Here is a 20,085-nt window from a genome sequence, read left to right on the forward strand (position 1 = left end):
GGAAGTCAGTGATGTGCACGCTGAGGAACTGAAGCTTTTGACCCTCTCCACTGCGGCCCCGTCAATGTGGATGGGGGCGTGTTCTCTCTGCTGTGTCCTGTAGTCCACAATCAGCTCTTTTGTTTTGTTGACGTTGAGATTATTTTCCTGGCTCCACCCCACCAGGGCTCTCACCTCCTCCCTGTAGGCTGTCCCATTGTTGTTGATAATCAGGCCTACCACTGTTGTGTCGTCAGCAAACTTGATGATTGAGTTGAAGACGTACGTGGCCACACAGTCATGGGAGAACAGGGAGTACAGGAAGGGGCTGAGTACGCACCCCTATGGGGCCCGTGTTGAGGATCAGCGTGGCGGAGGTGTTTTTGTTGCTTACTTTCACCACATGGGGGCGGCCCTTCAAGAAGTCCAAGACCCAGTTACACAGGGAGCTTGAGGGCACTATGGTGTTGAAGGCTGAGCTGTAGTCAGAGCATTCTTACATACGTATTTCTCTTCTCCAGATGGAATAGGGTAGTGTGCAGTGCAATGGCGATTGCGTCGTCCGTTGATCTGGGGCAATATATTTATTGTAGTGGGTCAAGGGTGTCGGGTAAGGTGGAGGTGATATTGTCCTTAACTAGCCTTAAAAAAAGCACTTCATGATGACAGAAGTGAGTTCTACAGGGTGATAGTCATTTAGTTCAGTTAGCTTCGGTTTCTTCGGTACAGGAACAATGGTGGTAATCTTGAAGCAATTGGGATACGGAGAGATTGAATATGTCTGTAACCACTCCAGCTAGCTGGCTGTCTGAGCCAGCAACCTTGCGAGGGTTAACACGCTTAAATGACTTACTCACTTCAGCCACGAAGCATGAGCGTCCGGGACCCGCATCGGCGGATTAATGTTTTTTTCTCCCTCGAAGCGGGCGAAGAAGGTGTTTAGTTCGTCCGGAAGCAAGGCTATGGTGACCGCGACATGGCTGTCGTTCCCTTTATAATCTGTAATTGTCTGGAGCCTTTAAAAAAATAAAGGAGAGCCGCACACACTAGGAGCTCAGATGCAAAAATGCAATGTCCAACATGTCGGGGTGACTCATTTATATAGTGTCAAAAGACACACACAGGTGTCTAATCATGGCCGGGTGTGGCCTGATATCATTAGTTAATTGTCATATGTTAAAATAGCATACAAAAAACATAAATGGATACCATACGATCATAGATACAATTTGGTTACATAAGCCTACAAACATTTACAATAGCAAAATCACAAGAATGGCTTCCGATAAAAGTCTACGTTGAGAGGGTCTGTGAGATTTCAAAACCATAACTAGAGACTGTCAACAAATACAATAAAGATTTGCTGATTGAGTGAGTTCATAAGTTTACTCAGCACTATCAACACTTTTATAAGCCATAAAATACATGTTCTCCCTACTTCCACTTGTGCTACAACCAGCACTGCAGCTACAATGAATGAGTATGAAAGTGTATTGATAGGCTTACGTTGTTATTATTGGCGGCCTGGGACTTTTGGCATGAGGCAGAAATAATGAGGTGCGACTCGAGTTACGCCGTCAGCTGGAAGACAATGTCCCCTTGCTGCTAATTGTCAGTGGAGGAAAGGTAGAGTGGAGGGATGCTGAGAAGTGGACCCTCAGTCTGCTGTTCTCGCCTTCCTCTGAGACAGACCATCAGATGCAGACATCAGTCCAGAAAAAAATATATAAATGCTAGTTATTCAAATGTATGATCACTCAGCTGTGCCTCAAGTAATACAACAACTGATCTATTACCGGTGTAACCATATAGCCTACATCACTTTTTGAAATTAACATTTTTAAATAGAGGTCTGAGAAGAACAATGCATTGTAATTCAAGCAAAGCCAATGTGACGATAATGTATTGGGCATATAGCCTACTGAACAAACCCCATTGCTATAGTAATGTTTTAATTGGTTAATGTTAACTGGTTCCTTGATCTGATCTATAGGCTATGCTTTATGCCTACTTTTTAATTTATTTTATTTTTACATTTATTTAACTTATTAGAATCCCCCCCAAAATGCATTTTGTTTAAAAGTAATAACTAGTGAAGGCTATTGGTAAAAGCAGCTGCGAGATATGCTTTTTCTCCGTGACCAAAACATGACATTGTGCACATTAAACTGGGATAAAGTTGTAGGTTACACTGGCAAGTAAAGAATATTGGCCAGGGTACATTTAATTATAAATCTGATCATTGCACATTGGGGAGATGTGGGAAGCTAAAAGGCTAGCTCTTTTGCTGTTTTTAGCTAGCTAGCAAGCTGCTAGCGGTGTAGCCTACGGCAAACTGGCAGGCACAAAACGAGGTAATATAAAACAAACATTCATTATGTAACTACACTGAACAAAAAAAAATTGCGCAACATGCAACAATTTCTAATTTACAGTTCATATATGGAAAATAGAAAATTGAAATAAATTCATTAGGCCCTAATCTATGGATTTCACATGACTGGGAATACAGATATGCATCTGTTGGTCACAGAGCAGGTAAGGGCGTGGATCAGAAAACCAGTCAGTGCCTGGTGTGACCACCATTTGTCTCATGTAGTGCGACATCTCCTTAGCATTGAGTTGATCTGGCTGTTGATTGTGGCCTGTGGAATGTTGTCCCACTCCTCTTCAAAGGCTGTGCGAAGTTGCTGGTTATTGGCGGAAACTGGAACACGCTGTTGTACACGTCAATCCAGAGTATCCCAAACATGCTCAATGGGTGACATGTCTGGTGAGTATGCAGGCCATTGAAGAACTGGGCCATTTTCTAGAACTGTGTACAGATCCTTGCAACATGAGGCCATGCATTATCATGATGAAACATGAGACGATGAAATCATGATATCTCTATGCCTTCAAATTGCCATCGATAAAATGTAATTGTGTTCGTTATCTGTAGCTTATGCCTGCCCATACCATAACCCCACCATGGGGCACTCTGTTCACAACGTTGACAATAGCACACCGCTCGCCCACACGACACCATACACTCTGCCTGCTATCTACCCGCTATCTACCCTATAGAACAGGGATGTGACATTTGAAGTGAAACATCGGTGGCATTGTGTTGTGACAAAACTGCACATTTTAGAGTGGCCTTTTGTCCCCAGCTCAAGGTGCACCTGTGTAATGAGCATGCTGTTTAAATAAGCTTATTGATGTGCTACATGTATCAGGTGGGTGGATTATCTTGGCAAAGGAAAAATGTTCACTAACAGGGATGTAAACAAATTTGTGCACAAAATCATATGGGAAATTTCAGGGAACGTTTATTTCAGTTTATGAAACATGGGACCAACACTTTACATGTGTATATATCGTTGTTCAGTATATTATTAAAATATGCAGCTGGTTTTCATTGAAATGAGCTAACAATGGCACTGTTTTAAATGGGATTCTTCTTTGCTTTTACCACAAACATTAAGAAAACAACAAGAACATCTCTGCTAGCAGATACCCATAGACTGTTCATCTGACTCTGGGGGAAGTAGATAAAGGGCCTCATTTCAAAAATCCTGATGCATCCCTTTAATGGGCAGGCTAATTCTGTGGTAAATGAACACTGATCCACAAGGGGTGCTCAGAGCAACGGGGTTAATAACCCAGCCAGACGCAATCAAACGCTGCTTTAGGCCCAAACTAATCCTTGTCTCTGACTCTGTTTGGGCTCTTGTCAGTGTTGCCATGTTTTGCAGCACGGAGCAGGCAGGCACTCCAGGAGGCTAGCTGTCTGAGACTTACTGGGCAGCGCTGTTAAATCTCAGCTTAATATCAGGGATCCTAACAAGAATAACAGTAGTTGCGTCTCAAATGGCACCTTACTTCCTATATAGTGCACTACTTTCGACCAGGGCCCATAGGGCTCTGGTCAAAAGTAGTGCACTATGTAGGGAATATGGTGCCATTTGGGACACATCCAGTGCCATCTGAAGTCTGGACTGTCTATAGAACAGGGATGTGACATTTGAAATAAGTCGCTACAAGCAGAGCCGCCTAAATGCGTCATAAACAGAGGAAATGCTTAAAGATCCATTTGCGATTATCCACCAAGCATCTTCTGCATGCATGCATGACTGAGTTTGTGTGAGAGAGACAAGAACACAGTTACTCAGGAGCTTTCTGACACTGCCTACTCCCCTTACACTCAACCCTTAGCTGCCAGGGACCACAGCCAGGGAAGGGACCACAGCCAGGGATTAGTGTGCAATACGATAGGCCTTCGCATGTGACAGGGTCAGGAAGGCCACAGGCCTCCACGGTGCACCAACCCAATGATGACAAATAGGAGCCCTTTCCACACATCATATCTGTCCATTTATCCTGTTATTAAAGTCACTCACAATGTCTGATTGTTCAGAAATAGTATGCTTGTACAGTGGGCCTGGGAAAGAAGCCAAATAGGAGCGATAGAATTTGACTTGGGAATTGGCATTGAGTGAAGTTCGGACTCCTTCTATAAACCAAATCATGTTGTAGGCAGGGTTGATGGGCAGAAATGGCTTAGCTTGCATTCTCTGAGTTATCTTAGGCCTAAGTCCATCTCATAAGCAATGTGTCAGAAACAAAAGTCCTGTATGCACACTGGCAGCTTGATTGCCAACTACTAGGCCGTTCTCTGCGGCCGAGCAGGTCCAGGCATGGCCAGTAACACATTTACATAGGGCCTAGGCCCTACGGGCCTCTCTTCCATTTGGGAAGTGAACAGAGCTGCAGGTCAATTCCAATTGATCAGACAACTTCTCATGAAAATGTTCTCTTAAAATCAGCACTTGATCACCAACTCATGCTTTCTGTAACAATCCCTTCTATGGTTGTGAAAACAAGCCCTAAGTAGCACATCAAGGAAATTGCTTTTATAAAATGCAGGCTTGTTTTGAAAAAGGACCTCAACTGGAGAGGGTCATACGATGTAGGCCAGGCTGTGGAGGGCTCCATCTAGGCCAGGGATGGGCAACTTTGATGGGGGTGGGGGGGTAAAAAAAAACTGAACTCTTCATGAGGGGCTGCAGTGGGGTGGGTCTGCGTACCCACATCCCCACCTGCGAGCAAAAATGTTTGGGTGGCCCCCCTCGTGACAGCGAAGAGGAACATTATAAGTTTAAAGTAAATTTCATGCAATTCTGCAAATTTTTCCATGTGGCGGAGAGAAAAATGTGCCGTTCTTAATATAGTAACCAATGATCAGTGGGCCCCACCCCGGTCGATAACTCAACCATGCTACTAGTTTAGATAGTTGGCCCCTAGACTAACTTACCAATCAAAAAAATAATAATGCTGATTGAGTGACTGCTGATGCACAACCAAATGTCAAAAATGCACCTTGTGTATTCTAACTCTCAACAGTAAGTTGAGACCCCGACTGAGTTCCACGCAAAAAATATATATACATTTTGTTTATTTGTTTGGTGAAATTGGTCTGTGGCCTACAAAAGGGCCCATGAGCCACCAATTGCCCATCCCTGATCTAGGCTACTGTATATCTGCAGCAGGCTGCTTTTGTGACTACTGGCTAGTCTACCTCTTCACACATGCAGTTCAGCAACAATGGCCACAGTATTTGAAGACAATGGTGATGAACTGGATTGTGAAAATATGATTGATAAGTAGGTCATGTCTTGTTATCACCATGTGAGGCATAAATTCATATAATTCTACAAAATGATATCATTATGACTAAGTCTGTGTTGAAAAGCTAAGTGGAAGGGCCTACAAACAGCAGCAAACTAGAAATATTGTGTGTCAACTTGACTAATAATGTGACTGTGTCAATTAACCTGAGTAAAAATTTGCCTGCCCTTTTTCCATGATTGCTTTTTGATTTGATTTATTAAGTTCCCTATTAGCAGACGCCAATGGCGACAGCTAGTCTTACTGGGTTCCGATACATAACAAAAAATACATCACAGACAAAAAAACGTTACAATTTCCATACATGTAAAAACATCAACATGTAGTGTCTGTGCACCAGTTACACATACGTCAGTACATACTACATACACACAAGTTGATCTTCATCAAATAAAGAATTTCAGAGACGAAGTTGGACTACTGCATTACGAAATACAATGCATAGCTTTTTCCTCTTGCTCTACACAACCTCTAAGGAATTGAGACAGAAGTGGCAGCAGTAATCTGGTCCCACTGGGACATGGCTGTGAGATCTGAAAGAGACAAAGATGTCTGGCACCTATTAAACAATGATATAGATAAATAATAAAATAATTTCTGCAAATCAGTGCCAGCTCTACAAAAGGAATGGCATAGGCTATTACTGCCAAGGTAAGATCTGGGCTGATACTACCAGTATTTGAGAAGACATTTTAGGGGGAAATGACAGCAACAGGACAATTTGAACCAACTACCCAGTTACACTGAAAAGGCATCTGCTGCATACAATCTACTAGGTCGAAGCATCATCCTCCTAGTTCAGTACTTTCAGCAAGTCCAACACCTTATGGTGGTGGACTGAGTCCACTGTCCATTTTACACTAGGTTTGGTGTTGTATGTACGAGTACCCTACTTGTACTTGATAACAGCACCTCCCTGGCATAATGAGAGGGGGGGTAGGGTTGAGAGGGAGGGTAGGGCAAGGGTCCTAATCTGGTTCCAAACCCCAGACACACAGGGGAATGTGCAGACTAAGAGAGCCATACGGTTCAACCAAGTTCACACATTTCCAGGAGAATCTCAAGCCCCTGTCCGTAGCCTGCCCTAACACCCACTCGTCAATGCTCCACTGCAGGCAATATGCCAGCTTCACAGCTGAATGTGTTGTCAGCCATCTGCCAGTTGGGGAAATAAGACCTTGCAAGGCTGAGCACAATGCTCTCATGGGTGTGGAGAGAGACTAAAATAGCCTACAGAAGTCAATGTGATGAGGTTTTAGAAGTAGAAGAGGTAGCCTAGCTAGGTAGAGCGCTTTATTTTTAAATGCCCCAACAAAACATTATTACTGTTGGCTATTATATTATTGAAAATAATGTAGGAAAGTTGAAAAAGGACAATTTCATTTATAACAATAGGGTTGACTATATATATACAAATAGGTTGAGCATTAAAGTCAGTAACTTTTATTATTTTAATTATGTGGCAAATATAACACCTCATACCCAACACATCCCTATTTTTTTGTTCGATTCAAGACCCCTTGTTTGATATCAGGACGTAAATCACTGATAACGTTACGTCCGGAATGTTGAAACATTCAAACAATAAGCTACAACAGACGAGGCGAAGCAAGAGGGTTTACTCTGCCCAAAATCTGTCTACGAAAAATAGACCACGAAGTGAGTCAACAAAAAATGTAATAGCTAAATTGCTACATGAGGCTTATTTGATAGAATATATCTCCTCAATATAATATCTCATATTTGGCTATAAGAAATATCTAGAGGAAATCACAGAAATCTCCTAAGTTCCATTTTCCTGATAGGGATAACGTAAATGTTTTGTACACATGGTATTGAGTGTAAAACGAACACTACACTGGTTATAGCTAGCTATTAGTTACTTGGTTGTTACTGTTGCAGCATACCAAGTGTAACATTGTAGCTTGTTAGCGAGCTAGCCAGCAATCACTCAACGCCGTTTCCTGTCTCCCAGTATAGCTTGTTCGGTTGCTATTAACTGACGAACTCGTGGATCGTTGCAAATCCCCTCATGCAAACCAGGACTGAAAGCATTGGAAATATATTACGAAACCCACACTACTTACTAACGTGCAAACTTTACATGTGTCTGTAACAACAGAGCTTCCCTTTGCCACCAAATAATGCTAACAGCACTAGGCTCGAGACAAAAGCCTTGTGAATGAAGTTCCTATGCTATGGGGGGTGCAATTCCATCCAGGTACCGCTAGCCGATTGTAAGTATTCAACGGAGTAAATGCGATATTTATAACAATACAGCGTCCCCCAAACTCGGAGGAGAATTACCCGACGTCAGAACATTTTACATTTGAGCTTACCCCTCCTGGTCCAGTTTTCCTTTCTTCTGTGTTTTATTGTAATGGTGTGTTGTTTTACGAAGGCGTCCTGTTCCGGGGTCACATCCCTCCAGTTGGGAATCTGGTGTAACCCTCCAGTTGGAGCTGCGTGGTGGAGCTGGCTCCCGTTGTTGTTTTAGTTCCAGGCGACCACTAGGGGAGCCGTCCGCCCAAAATGTAATTTTGTGACTGACTTTTTTTTATTCATTATTTTGTTATTTACATTTAAGTAATTTATAGACAGGTTAACTGGCGTCACGAAAACGATGCGCAAGCTTCAAAGGGGAAGAAGGCCGTGTGTTGTGATTCTGGATGGCAAGATAGATAGCGACAAGCTGTCATGTAGGGAAGTATAGGTGGCTCATGTCAGCTAGTTGGGGGTTCTCGATTGTAACTCGATTGTATTTATTGCATTTATTATTATACTGGTTCCGTCAATTTGGTTAAAACAAATCTAATTCCCGTGAATTTTGCATGATGGTAAAGGACCATGGGCCACACCCTCTCATGCGATGCAAATTGGCCACATGCTGGCGCTATAACAAACAATTGAAAATGCAAACTTGGAACGCGAACGCCCCTCATGCTGTGTCCTAGAGACATGAAATTCGGTACATAGGTCCCTCTGCTCACAAGGAACACATTTGCTATAGGACCAATAATGTCTGCCATAAAGGATTTTTCGCCATTTAGAATTGTGTGAAAAACATTCTAAATGCTATTCCTCTAGCACCGAATGACGGATCTGCACAAAACGCGATATATAGTATCTTTAGACCAAGGCCTCGCAACGCAATATTTTCCAGGCTAACATCTCAAACGACATGACTGCTATTGATCAATAAACATTCGCGTGGGCGTGGTCTGAAACATAAATGCATATAAATCAGATATGGATTTTCGTATTTTAACAAAACTTGGTACAAAAGATCCAAACACTGAAGACTCAACATAAGCGGGCACATTCAGATGGACCACATGGTGGCGCTATAACCGGCACATGTTTATATCTCTTGGTCAATTTGACTCAGGATGAACTTTGGCACACATGCTCAGGGATGTGTCTAGCTAACCTGTAAACTATAGTTCAGTTTGGCTGCATGGTGCCGCAGTTGGACAGGAAAAAAACATTTATGAAAGCTCATTGGCTTATAGTGGCCATATTGTTTCAGCTAGTCCTGGAAAATATTGTGTTTTAAGATGTGCATCCTTCGATGTGATGCACAAAATGTGACGATCAGTCCAGTGGTTCTGGAGAAGATGTTTAAAGTAGTCAATATCATACAAAATAGTCAGAAATACATCAAAAGCATATTGCATGATCAGTTTGATTTTGAGTTCTGATATTGGCCAAGTGTGGTTAGCAGCACAGAAGTAGCTCATCCTAGGGTGATATCCAATTTGTCCTAATGGTGGCACAGTAGGCCCACAGCTGAATTCCAGAATTTCTGCTTGCAGCTTTATTTTATATCTTGTTCTTGATTAGATACCATGTCTTGTTTTGATGCGTTTTGATCGATGTTACGTCTATGCTAATATGGCTAAAATTCGCAAACTAGGTATCCAACAACGGTAACGATGTATGGGAGAGACAAGTGCAAATGTATTTCTGGTTTCAATAAACCTTGGAGACAAAATATAGTTTTCATGTCAACAATCAAAGCCAACCCTGTCGGTTTTGCCCAATGGTTGTACACGCAACGGTTTTGTTTGTTAAACAACCAACCCGTCTATAGGGATGTAGATATTTTTAAGGACTGCTTATTTCTAAAGAACGAATGAGGATTATTATAGAGGTCAATAGTAGTAATTGGCCTACACAGGGTATAGTGTCCCCTTTTTATTTCACAAACGTGATTCCACACGGTTTAAACAAATTAGCAAATGCCAAATTAAAAACAAAGGCCCTCCCTCCTTCAAGTCTACAGTGTATTTGTGTTGAGTTGAAAGAGCCATAAAGCGCATTAACTTGAATAGGTATAACACAGTATGTTTGAGTCTATCACTTGAACTTCATGATGGTAAAACATTGATTAATAGTATTACTCATTCAGATAATTGATTCAGGTAGTTCAAAAGCAGGGATACATTTCCAGCCAATCCAGTATACTTGCGAGCACAAGGTTCATGGGAAATTAACTATGGTTCTCAAATTCCTATTTTTTTCAGAATAAGTCTATGCACATGTTCAGAGCCCTGGTCATAAATACAAATATATTTGATCATAAAAAGATGCTGCAATGAAAAGCACAGAGGCTGTCCACCATCAATTTATAAAGCTTGAAATGATGATGACAATAATATTGATGATAATGATGGCCGTAATAATAATAAAGACACGGTCATGTATTTCACAGCACATAAAGATTATCAATAGCGAAAACCAAAAAGGCACATATGCCTAACAAAGACATCTTGCTCCACACTGGCCTTTAAAAATATATGGCTATTCTGGAAATATGGGTATTCTGGAACACCCTTAAAGCAATTCTCTCCAACCCTGTTCCTGGAGAGCGACACTCCTGTAGGTATTCAATCCAACCAAAACTACAAGACGGTAGCTCTCCAGGCACAGGGCTGGAGAGCCCTGACTTAAATGATCACCTTACTCAAAAACTATTGGTAATTTATTCATTATTCCACTGTTAAAGGTCCAATGCAGACATTTTTATCTCAATATCAAATCCTTTCTGGGTAACAATTAAATACCTTACTGTGATTGTTTTCAATTAACGTAGTAAAAAATAAACAAAAATTGCTTCTTAGCAGTGCAATTTCTCAAGCAAGAATTTTGTTAGGACTGTCTGGGAATGGGGCGGTAAAAACAGAAAACTAGATGTTATTGGCAGAGAAATTTGGACTAATTAACCTGGCAGGCCAAAACGCCATCCCACCTTAACAGGCTGACATTTCAGGTGGTCTTTTCAAACTAGAAGGGCATTTTCATAATTTTCCCAGTATTATTCCAACCTTAGTGTGAAAATATATTTAAAATCTTGTTTTTTACTCCCCCCCCCAAATGGTGCATGTCAGCAGTCAAGTTTTCAAGATAAACCCATAATCACAGTTTTTACTCTGTACTGAAAGTGCTCCATCTTGAAAAGTTGACTGCTGCCATGCAAATACAAGAGATGGGATTGTGGACTAATTAACAAAATACTAAAACATAGTAATTTATTAAAATATCCATTTACCTGGCTATATTAACATTCAGTGCAGATATTACTGAGCAGGTTAAGCAATGGAATGCATATAAAAGCTATTCTTCAATTCATGCTTTTCAGTGTTCCACACAGCAATGCCCTATGTTTTACAATTGACCCTTGTTTGCAATCTGCAACAACAGAAAATAATGGACATACAAGATAAATCAATTAAATAGGCACCAGTGTTCAATAGCAACGCTTCCTCCCCCCACACACACATCCTATGGTTAAAACAATCATTAGTGGATTCTGTCCACAGTATACTCTGATCAGGAGAGAATAGATACAGAATGCATAATTAAACGACAAATGTACATTAATACAGTAATATCATGGTTTGTTTTCACAGAACATCAGTCACTCTACACAGCATTGACACAGCATTTTGAGATGAGAGAGATAAAGCCCGCTAGGTATGTACAGTATTATTTTCTAGAATAATTTTCTCAAGCATAAAAGTAAAAGGCATAGAGAGGCACATAGGTCAGGACTGCCACTGGGGACAACATACAGTGCATATCTGAAAGCTAAAACATACAGAACTGTCCCTGCATTTTCTTCAAGGTATTGTAGATCAATTCAACTGACCTATCATGAGAATCGACCCTACATCATTTCACAGCATGTAGCAGGTAGCGTATGTATAATGACACCACATAAAGACATTGAAGAGCGACACTTGAGATAAAGAGCTATGGCTTATTACACATTTATTATAGACTCAAACTTGTGTTCTTGGTCTGAAGAACCGCACAAGATCACTTGGTCTGGGGATCACTGTCCAAGTTTTGGGCTTGAGTCCTGGCACCAGTGTATGGGTCTGGGTCTCGTGTAATAGTCTCTGACAAGACCGTATGAATATCAACTCCTGAGTTAAATGGCCAAGTAGCAGTGACTCAAAATCCTGGCTGGCAAAACGTCTTGCTTTACTTATGTAGGAGCAGTGCTGGAATGCAATGTTGTTGAAGGAAATATACTCTTGACTCCATCTCTGTTACAAACAACAGACTGGGGTATCTCATTCCACAAGGTATAAAACATCCCAGATGGCAAAATCTCATACATACACAATAGACAAATAAGACCGTATTCCATGACATTATCATGGCAAAACCTAAAAAGTACCTTTACAAAGAAAGCTTGATTCTTTGTACAAAAACCTTTAACACACTTTCAAGATTTTAAATACAGTGAGCACCGAAAGTATTGGGACAGTGACAAATTGTTTCGTTTTTGTCTCTGTACTCCAGCACTTTGGATTTGAAATTATACAATGACTATACGGTTAAAGTGCAGACTGTCCTCCAGCATTTTAGATTTGAAATTATACAATGACTATGTGGTTAAAGTGCAGACTGTCAGCTTTAATTTGAGGGTATTTTGGGTTAACTGTTTAGAAATTACAGTACTTTCTGTACATAGTCCCCCAATTGTAAGGGACAAAAAGTATTGGGACAAATTCACTTGTGTATTTAAGTAGTAAAAAGTTAGGTATTTGGTCCCATATTCATAGCACACAATGACAACATCAAGCTTGTGACTCTGCACATTTGTTGGAGGCCCTTGCTGTTTGTTTTGCTTGTGTTTCAGATTATTTTGTGCCCAATAGAAATTGATGGTAAATAATGTAGTGAGTAATTTTGGACTCACTTTTATTGTAAATAAGAATAGAATATGTTTCTAAACACTTCTTCTACATTAATGTGGACCATGCTACCATGATTACGGACAATTCTGAATGAATCATGAATAATGATGAGTGAGAAATTTACAGATGCACAAGTATCATCCCCCCAAATACATTATTCCCCATTTATTTCTAATTGGGCCACAAAATAATCTAAAACACAACAAAAACAAACAGCAAATGCATCCAACCAATTTGTAGTCGCAGCACGCTACGAATATGGGACCGACTACTTCACTTTTTATTACTTAAATACACATAAGTTAATTTGTCCCAATACTTTTGGGTCCCCTAAAATGGGGGGACTATTTACAAAAGTGCTGTAATTTCTAAATGGTTCACCCGATATGGATGAAGATACCCTCAAATTAAAGCTGACAGTATGTGCTTTAACCTCGTAGTCATTGTGTAATTTCAAATCCAAAGTGCTGAAGTACAGAGCCAAAACAGCAAAACAACGTATCAATACTTTTGGAGCTCACTGTACAACAGAGGATACAGTATATTTCAATGAAAATAATAAAATTCAAAAGTTTAATTTTTTTTTTAAAAATCATAGAATGAATGTAAACCGCATGAAACACTTGAGGTCCTACGTACCTCTCGCTGGCCTGGTCATTTAACTATAATCAATGCAAACAACTTATCAAGTCATTGAATCAATCTCCTATTACAGTATTTCACATATAATTTAACTCCTCTCTCTTACTACTCTCCTGACAAAATGTTCATACATTGTTTCATTAGGCATCATTATTATGTTGTTTGCTCCCAATTTGGTTTGAGACTGTCACTTTCAGGGCGCTATTCATGTGGTGATAGGTCTGGTTGACACAGGGCGTGCCCACGTGCAAATGATTTTCAACCCTGTACTGTCTGTATGATATAGTAACAATGGCAATTACTCCCAATGAAATGTGACTGTCAACAAGTACTTGCAGTTTTGCATCAGTTCATAAACCATAACCATGACTGCCAGTCAGGTGTAAACATCTGTAAAACATTGCCAAATGCTCTTATTTTACGACAAAGACTTCAGTGCATTTTCATTCCTTTTGGCTCCATAAGCTGAAAACCCTGATCAGATCGACAAATCAGGGTATTAAGGTTCAGAACGCTTCTCCGGGCAGTGGCTTTTATTCAAAGTCTGCTATCTTTGGCAAGAGAGTGCATCATCCAGTTCACCTTGGTCTTCCAGCTCTCTCTCAGAGCTTCGTTAAACTTGACTTTGAAATTCTTCAGCGCTTCTTCCTCCGATTTCCCCAAAGCCAATGAGTCCTTAGAAAAGGGTGAGACAAGAACAAAAATATCAGAAGGATGACGGATGTGCCTTTACCATTTAAAACAACTCACATTACTATATTGGTAATCATCATCAATATCATGATCATTAGATTATCATCATCATTGTTAGCAAGGTCCCTGCCACCACCACCATCAACATGATCATAATCACCATCATTGAGGTCCTTGCAACCAACATCATCATCACCATTATCATCAATCACACTAGTCATCAACATCATCACCATCATTACTAGCTGCAGACGTATCCTTGTAACCATCACCAAATCATAACCATATTTTGAAAAGGACACTGATCTCAGGTGTAGGACCTTGCATAGACGTTATCTGACTACTGTGGCTAAAACTAGAGGAACTAACAAGTGTAAAATAGCATAAATCATTGTGTGTGTAGGAGTGATGTACTACAGTATACATAATGCTCCGTTCAACATATCCGGCAATAAAAGGAGGCGCCCCTCTCACCTTTAGGTACTGGATGTCCTTGAAGGAGCTCAGCTCAGGCAGTCCGGCTGCTTTCATCATGGCAAACAGGTTAACAAACAGAGTCCCATTGCGACACAAGATCTTATAGGCCTGCTCACAGCACTCTCTGAACCTGTTGGTGGCACAATACGAGATGTACCACACCATTATAATGGAGCTTCAGGATCACCGTAAAATAAGTATGCATGGTTATATAAGTACGTACAGGTATAAGTAAAATTATTCACAGTTGGGTGCTAACAAATCACCAATAATATGAGATTGACAAATACATTAAGATGATCGGATGTGCCCCCTATAGTCTCTGATTTGGAGTAAAAACAAAACAACAAATGGAATTACATGAATACGGTGACAGATTTGTAAAACATCATTATGTATCTTTCTGTTTTATTTTTTATCTAGATACAACTCTATATTAACAGAGACAATACAGTGTTGGATATGAACAATATATAATACAATATAAATACTATATAATACTATATAACACAAAATATGCCATTTAGCACACGGTTTTATCCAAAGAGTCTTACTGTCATGCGTGCATACATTTTTCGTATGGTTGGCCCCAGCGGGAATTTAACACATGATAGGGGATTGATAGATTTCATGTTTTACCTTTCAAACTTCTCACTGTTGTTGGTCCTCCCTTGTTGGATGACGTGGACAAAGTCGTACGTCAGAATAAAAGGCACACGTTCCCTGTTGATCCCAAATTTGCTCTTGAAGTTTCCCAGAAAGTGCCCAAAGTCAATGTGGAACAGCTAAAAGAGAAAAAAAAGAGGGAAGACAAGCAGGAGATTAACAGATGTTTTCCACACCATCCAAACATTATAATGAAACATCATTATTCGAGATTTCCATTGTAGCTGCAGGCAAGTGAGGTCTTAAAAATGGATCAGATTAAATATGTTGGTAACACAAGTATTGAATAACTCATGAACAAGCCATTAAATGGAAAATAAACTGGATGATCTCCGCTTGAGACTATCCTACCAACGGGACATTAAAAAATGTAATATCTTGTTTCACCGAGTCGTGGCTGAACGACGACGCAGATAATATTCAGTTGGCTGGGTTGTCTGTGCATTGACAGAACACCTACGTCTGGTGTGTGTCTATTTGTCAATAACATTTGGTGCGCGATTTCTAATATTAAGCAGGTCTCGAGGTATTGCTCGCCTGAGGTAGAGTACCTCATGATAAACTATAGACCACACTATCTACCATATTTTTCGTAAACGTCTATTTACCACCACAAACGGATGCTGGCACTAGACCGCACTCAACGAGCTGTATAAGGCCATAAGAAAATAATAAAATGCTCATCCAGAAGCGGCACTCCTAGTGGTCGGGGACATTAAACTTGAATCCGTTTTACCTAATTTCTACCAGCATGTGCAACCTGAGGGAAAAAAACTCTAGACCACCTTTACTCCACACAGAGAAGCATACAAAGGTCTCACTTGCCATCCATTTGGCAAATCTGACCATAATTCTATCCTGATTCCTGCTTACAAGCAAAAAATAAAGCAGAAAGTACCAGTGAGATGGTTTGGAATGAGTTGGACCGCAGAGTGAAGGAAAAGCAGCCAACAAGTGCTCAGCATATGTGGGAACTCCTTCAAGACTGTTGAAAAGGCATTCAGGGTAAAGCTGGTTGAGTGTGTGCAAAGCTGTCATCAAGGCAAAGGGTGGCTACTTTGAAGAATATAAAATATATTTAGATTTGTTCAACACTTTTTTGGTTACTACATGATTCCATATGTGTTATTTCATAGTTTTGACACCTTCACTATTATTCTACAACGTAGAAAATAGTAAAAATAAAGAAAAACCCTGGAATGAGTAGGCTAAACTTTTGATTGGTACTGTATGTTTAATGATGAATTGAAAAAAGTTGCTTGAATGGCATGAACTCTGCTCTGTTTTTTTGTGCAGCCTGTAGACACTACATCAGTCAATCATTCACAATTTGACCAGGACTTGATAATGCCTAGAATTTCACGGCAGCATCCCCTTTGTGTGGCCGTAATGCACCTTAAAAAAAAATCTATGCCTTTTGCGGCCAGTGACCGTTGTGCCCTTCTCCCTGAGGGCTGCGCACTCCATCATGTGATCAGATCTTTCTCACAGGCTACAAGTGAAGAGACGCATTGCCCAACTCCGCACGTGCTTATTCAATTCCGAGGTGCATAGAGAAGATATTGGAAGAACTGTCCACATTTACTTTTCATCAGCCAACAAGATGGCTGCCTAATGAACAGCAAAAGCAATCTACTATCCCCATAGCACAAAAGTCAAACTATTCTATTCTGTGCAATAAATAAATATTCCAAACATTCGGGGACAGTTGTGGGATGCGATAGATCCCAAATTAATACAACCACTAGCATCAAAAAAACGTTTTTTATGCAATGTGGATGACGCAACAGATCAGAAAGTTGAACTTAAAATGTTGATAAACTATTTGGCTATTTCTTCAAATTATAAGCGCAAATGTTCCATTAGCGGAAAACACCATTATCAAAAGTCACTGCAAATGCAATTATCAATGTAATACTAATATTATAAAGGTGCATTTTTATGGTGAAAATGATCTTCCCCAAACTGGAAACTCAGCGTTGCTTATCTATGCCAGCACAACAAATTAATGTGCTTAATTTTAAGAAGTATTGGCCACTTTAGTTGTGATACAAATCTCATTAAAACACATTGGCCTATGGGCTAGGCCACGTGAGGTGTGCGACAATGATTCCAAAAAGTTTTTTAAAAAGACATAGTTTCTTATGCTGGGCATCATTCACAAGTGATAATATATAATTCACAATTGATAGGCTAATATTGTCACCCATCAGACTATTCTTGATTTCATCTTGTCTTTACATATACTAAATAATATATGTGTGAAATTTGTTTTGATTTAGAATGAACCATTATCATGCACCTGTATCGAAACAGGGGCAGTGGGGAAAAAAATCTGTCATCTATGCACTTAAATAGCGAATGGAGGACAATTTTCCCCGTAGTTTATTTTCATGCCAGCCAGATAGGCTATACTCCTGTTGTAAATATAAGCAATGTGCTTAATATTAGGAAAGTTGAGAAAAAATATAGTTGGCCTAGCCTATAGGAAGCTGATGGGATTCTAGTCTTTTTATTAGCGGCCATCACTCTGTTTTCTCCCGCAATTGCATTGCCTATAGAAATGTTGCGTAATGGGCTCTTTTTGATTCGATTTTCATATACATTTGCATTGATGTCAGAGTGATTAGAGGGACAATAGAGTGCTGAGTAACAGGCAGTTAAGCAAGTTTGGTAGGCTACTAATGACCAGCAGCACCATCAGAGCTTGGAGAAGCCTAATTACTGTGACTAAACGGTCATTTGGAATTTGACTGCCTTCGTGACTCGTGACCACTGGTGTGACGGTAATGTGGTCACCGCAACAGCCCTAGGCGTAGGTCTCCAGATCCTCAAAAAGGTCTACAGCTGCACCATTGAGAGCATCCTGATCGGTTGCATCACCGCCTGGTATGGCAACTGCTCAGCATCCAAACGTAAGGTGCTACAGAGGGTAGTGCGTACGGCCCAGTACATCACTGGGGGGAAGCTTCCTGCCATCCAGGACCTCTACACTAGGCAGTGTCAGAGGATTGTCAAAGACTCCAGTCACCCAAGTCATAGACTGTTCTCTCTGTTACCGCACGGCAAGCGGTACCACAGCGCCAAGTCTAGGCTCCTTAACAGCTTCTACCCCCAAACTATAAGGCTGCTTAACAATTAACAAAATGGCCACCTGGACTATTTACATTGACATCCCCTACCACCCTTTGATTTTACACTGATGCTACTTGCTATTATCTATGCATTGTCACTTTCCCTAACTACATATACAAATTAACTCGACTAACCTGTACCCCTACCGGTACCAGTATATATATATAGCCTCGGTATAATTATTTTATTGTGTTACTTTTTTTATTTATTTTTTATTTAGCTTATTTAGTAAATATTTTCTTAACTCTATTTATTGAACTGCATTGTTGGTTAAGTGCTTGTAAGTAAGCATTTAACAAAAACCTGTTGTCTTTGGTGCATGTGACAAATAACATTTCATTTGATTTTTTAAATGCTTTACAGATTATTATGAATGATATAAATTCTTATAAAGTGGCTAGTTTGCATCGTTTGTTTTCACTAAAACCACTGCAAAGGTTTTGCTTTCAAACTTTGTTTTTAACAGTGGTGTGAAGTACTTACAGTTGAAGTCGGAAGTTTACATACACTTAGGTTGGAGTCATTAACTTTTTTTTTCCAACCACTCCACAAATTTCTTGTTAACAAACTATAGTTTTGGCAAGTCGGTTAGGACATCTACTTTGTGCATGACACAAGTAATTTTTCCAACAATTGTTTACAGACAGATTATTTCACTTATAATTCACTGTATCACAATTCCAGTGGGTCAGAAGTGTATATACACTAAGTTGACAGTGCCTTATAAATAACTTGGAAAATTCCAGAAAAGTATGTCATGTCTTTAGAAGCTTCTGATAGGCTAATTGACATAATTTGAGTCAATTGGAGGTGTACCTGTGGATGAATTTCAAGGCCTACTACATTCAAACTCAGTGCCTCTTTGCTTGACATCATGGGAAAATCAAAAGAAATCAGCCAAGACCTTAGATAAAAAAAATTGTAGACCTCCACAAGTCTGGTTCATCCTTGGGAGCAATTTCCAAATGCCTGAAGGTACCACGTTCATCTGTACAAACAATAGTCCGGAAGTATAAACACCATGGACCCACGCAGCCGTCATACCACTCAGGAAGAAGACGCATTCTGTCTCCTACAGATGAACATACTTTGGTGTGAAAAGTGCAACTCAATCCCAGAACAATAGCAAAGGACCTTGTGAAGATGCTGGAGGAAACAGTAAAATACACAGTATCCACAGTAAAACAAGTCCTATATCGACATAACCTGAAAGGCCGCTCAGCAAGGAAGAAGTCACTGCTCCAAAACCGCCATAAAAAAGCCAGACTACGATTTGCAACTGCACATGGGGACAAAGATCATACTTTTTGGGAGAAATGTCCTCTGGTCTGATGAAACAAAAATATAACTGCTTGGCCATAATGACCATCGTTATGTTTGGAGGAAAAAGGGGGAGGCTTGTAAGCCGAAGAACACAAGCACGGTTGCAGCATCATGTTGTGGGGGTGCTTTGCTGCAGGAGGGACTGGTGCACTTCACAAAATAGATGGCATCATGAGGTAGGAAAATTATGTGGATATATTGAAGCAACATCTCAAGACATCAGTCAGGAAGTTAAAGCTTGATCGCAAATGGGTCTTCCAAATGGACAATGACCCCAAGCATACTTCCA

General features: G+C 40.3%; 2 protein-coding genes across 6 annotated transcripts in view; both read right to left on the bottom strand.

Annotated features, from left to right (window-relative positions):
- ctnnbip1 (catenin, beta interacting protein 1) overlaps window positions 1-8,311 on the bottom strand; it is a 32,601-nt gene extending 24,290 nt beyond the window's left edge. Inside the window, exon 1 of the mRNA XM_021616134.2 lies at window positions 7,989-8,311. The gene's annotated coding sequence lies outside the window, so the exon portion shown is untranslated. The remainder of the gene's footprint in view (window positions 1-7,988) is intronic.
- Window positions 8,312-9,835: 1,524 nt separating this feature from the next.
- Window positions 9,836-20,085, bottom strand: part of pik3cd (phosphatidylinositol-4,5-bisphosphate 3-kinase, catalytic subunit delta) — a 55,781-nt gene continuing 45,531 nt past the window's right edge. For all 5 annotated transcript variants that reach the window (XR_005053282.1, XM_021616138.2, XM_021616137.2 and 2 more), the window contains 3 exons: window positions 15,312-15,457; window positions 14,670-14,802; window positions 9,836-14,177 (listed from right to left, as the gene is read on the bottom strand). Coding sequence is in view for 4 of the 5 variants with exons in the window: in XM_021616138.2 (XP_021471813.1) it covers window positions 14,040-14,177; window positions 14,670-14,802; window positions 15,312-15,457 (417 nt within the window). In the remaining variant the exon portion in view is untranslated. The remainder of the gene's footprint in view (window positions 14,178-14,669; window positions 14,803-15,311; window positions 15,458-20,085) is intronic.

Source organism: Oncorhynchus mykiss, chromosome 9 (assembly GCF_013265735.2).
Source record: "Oncorhynchus mykiss isolate Arlee chromosome 9, USDA_OmykA_1.1, whole genome shotgun sequence".
Taxonomy (NCBI): Eukaryota; Metazoa; Chordata; class Actinopteri; order Salmoniformes; family Salmonidae; genus Oncorhynchus; species Oncorhynchus mykiss.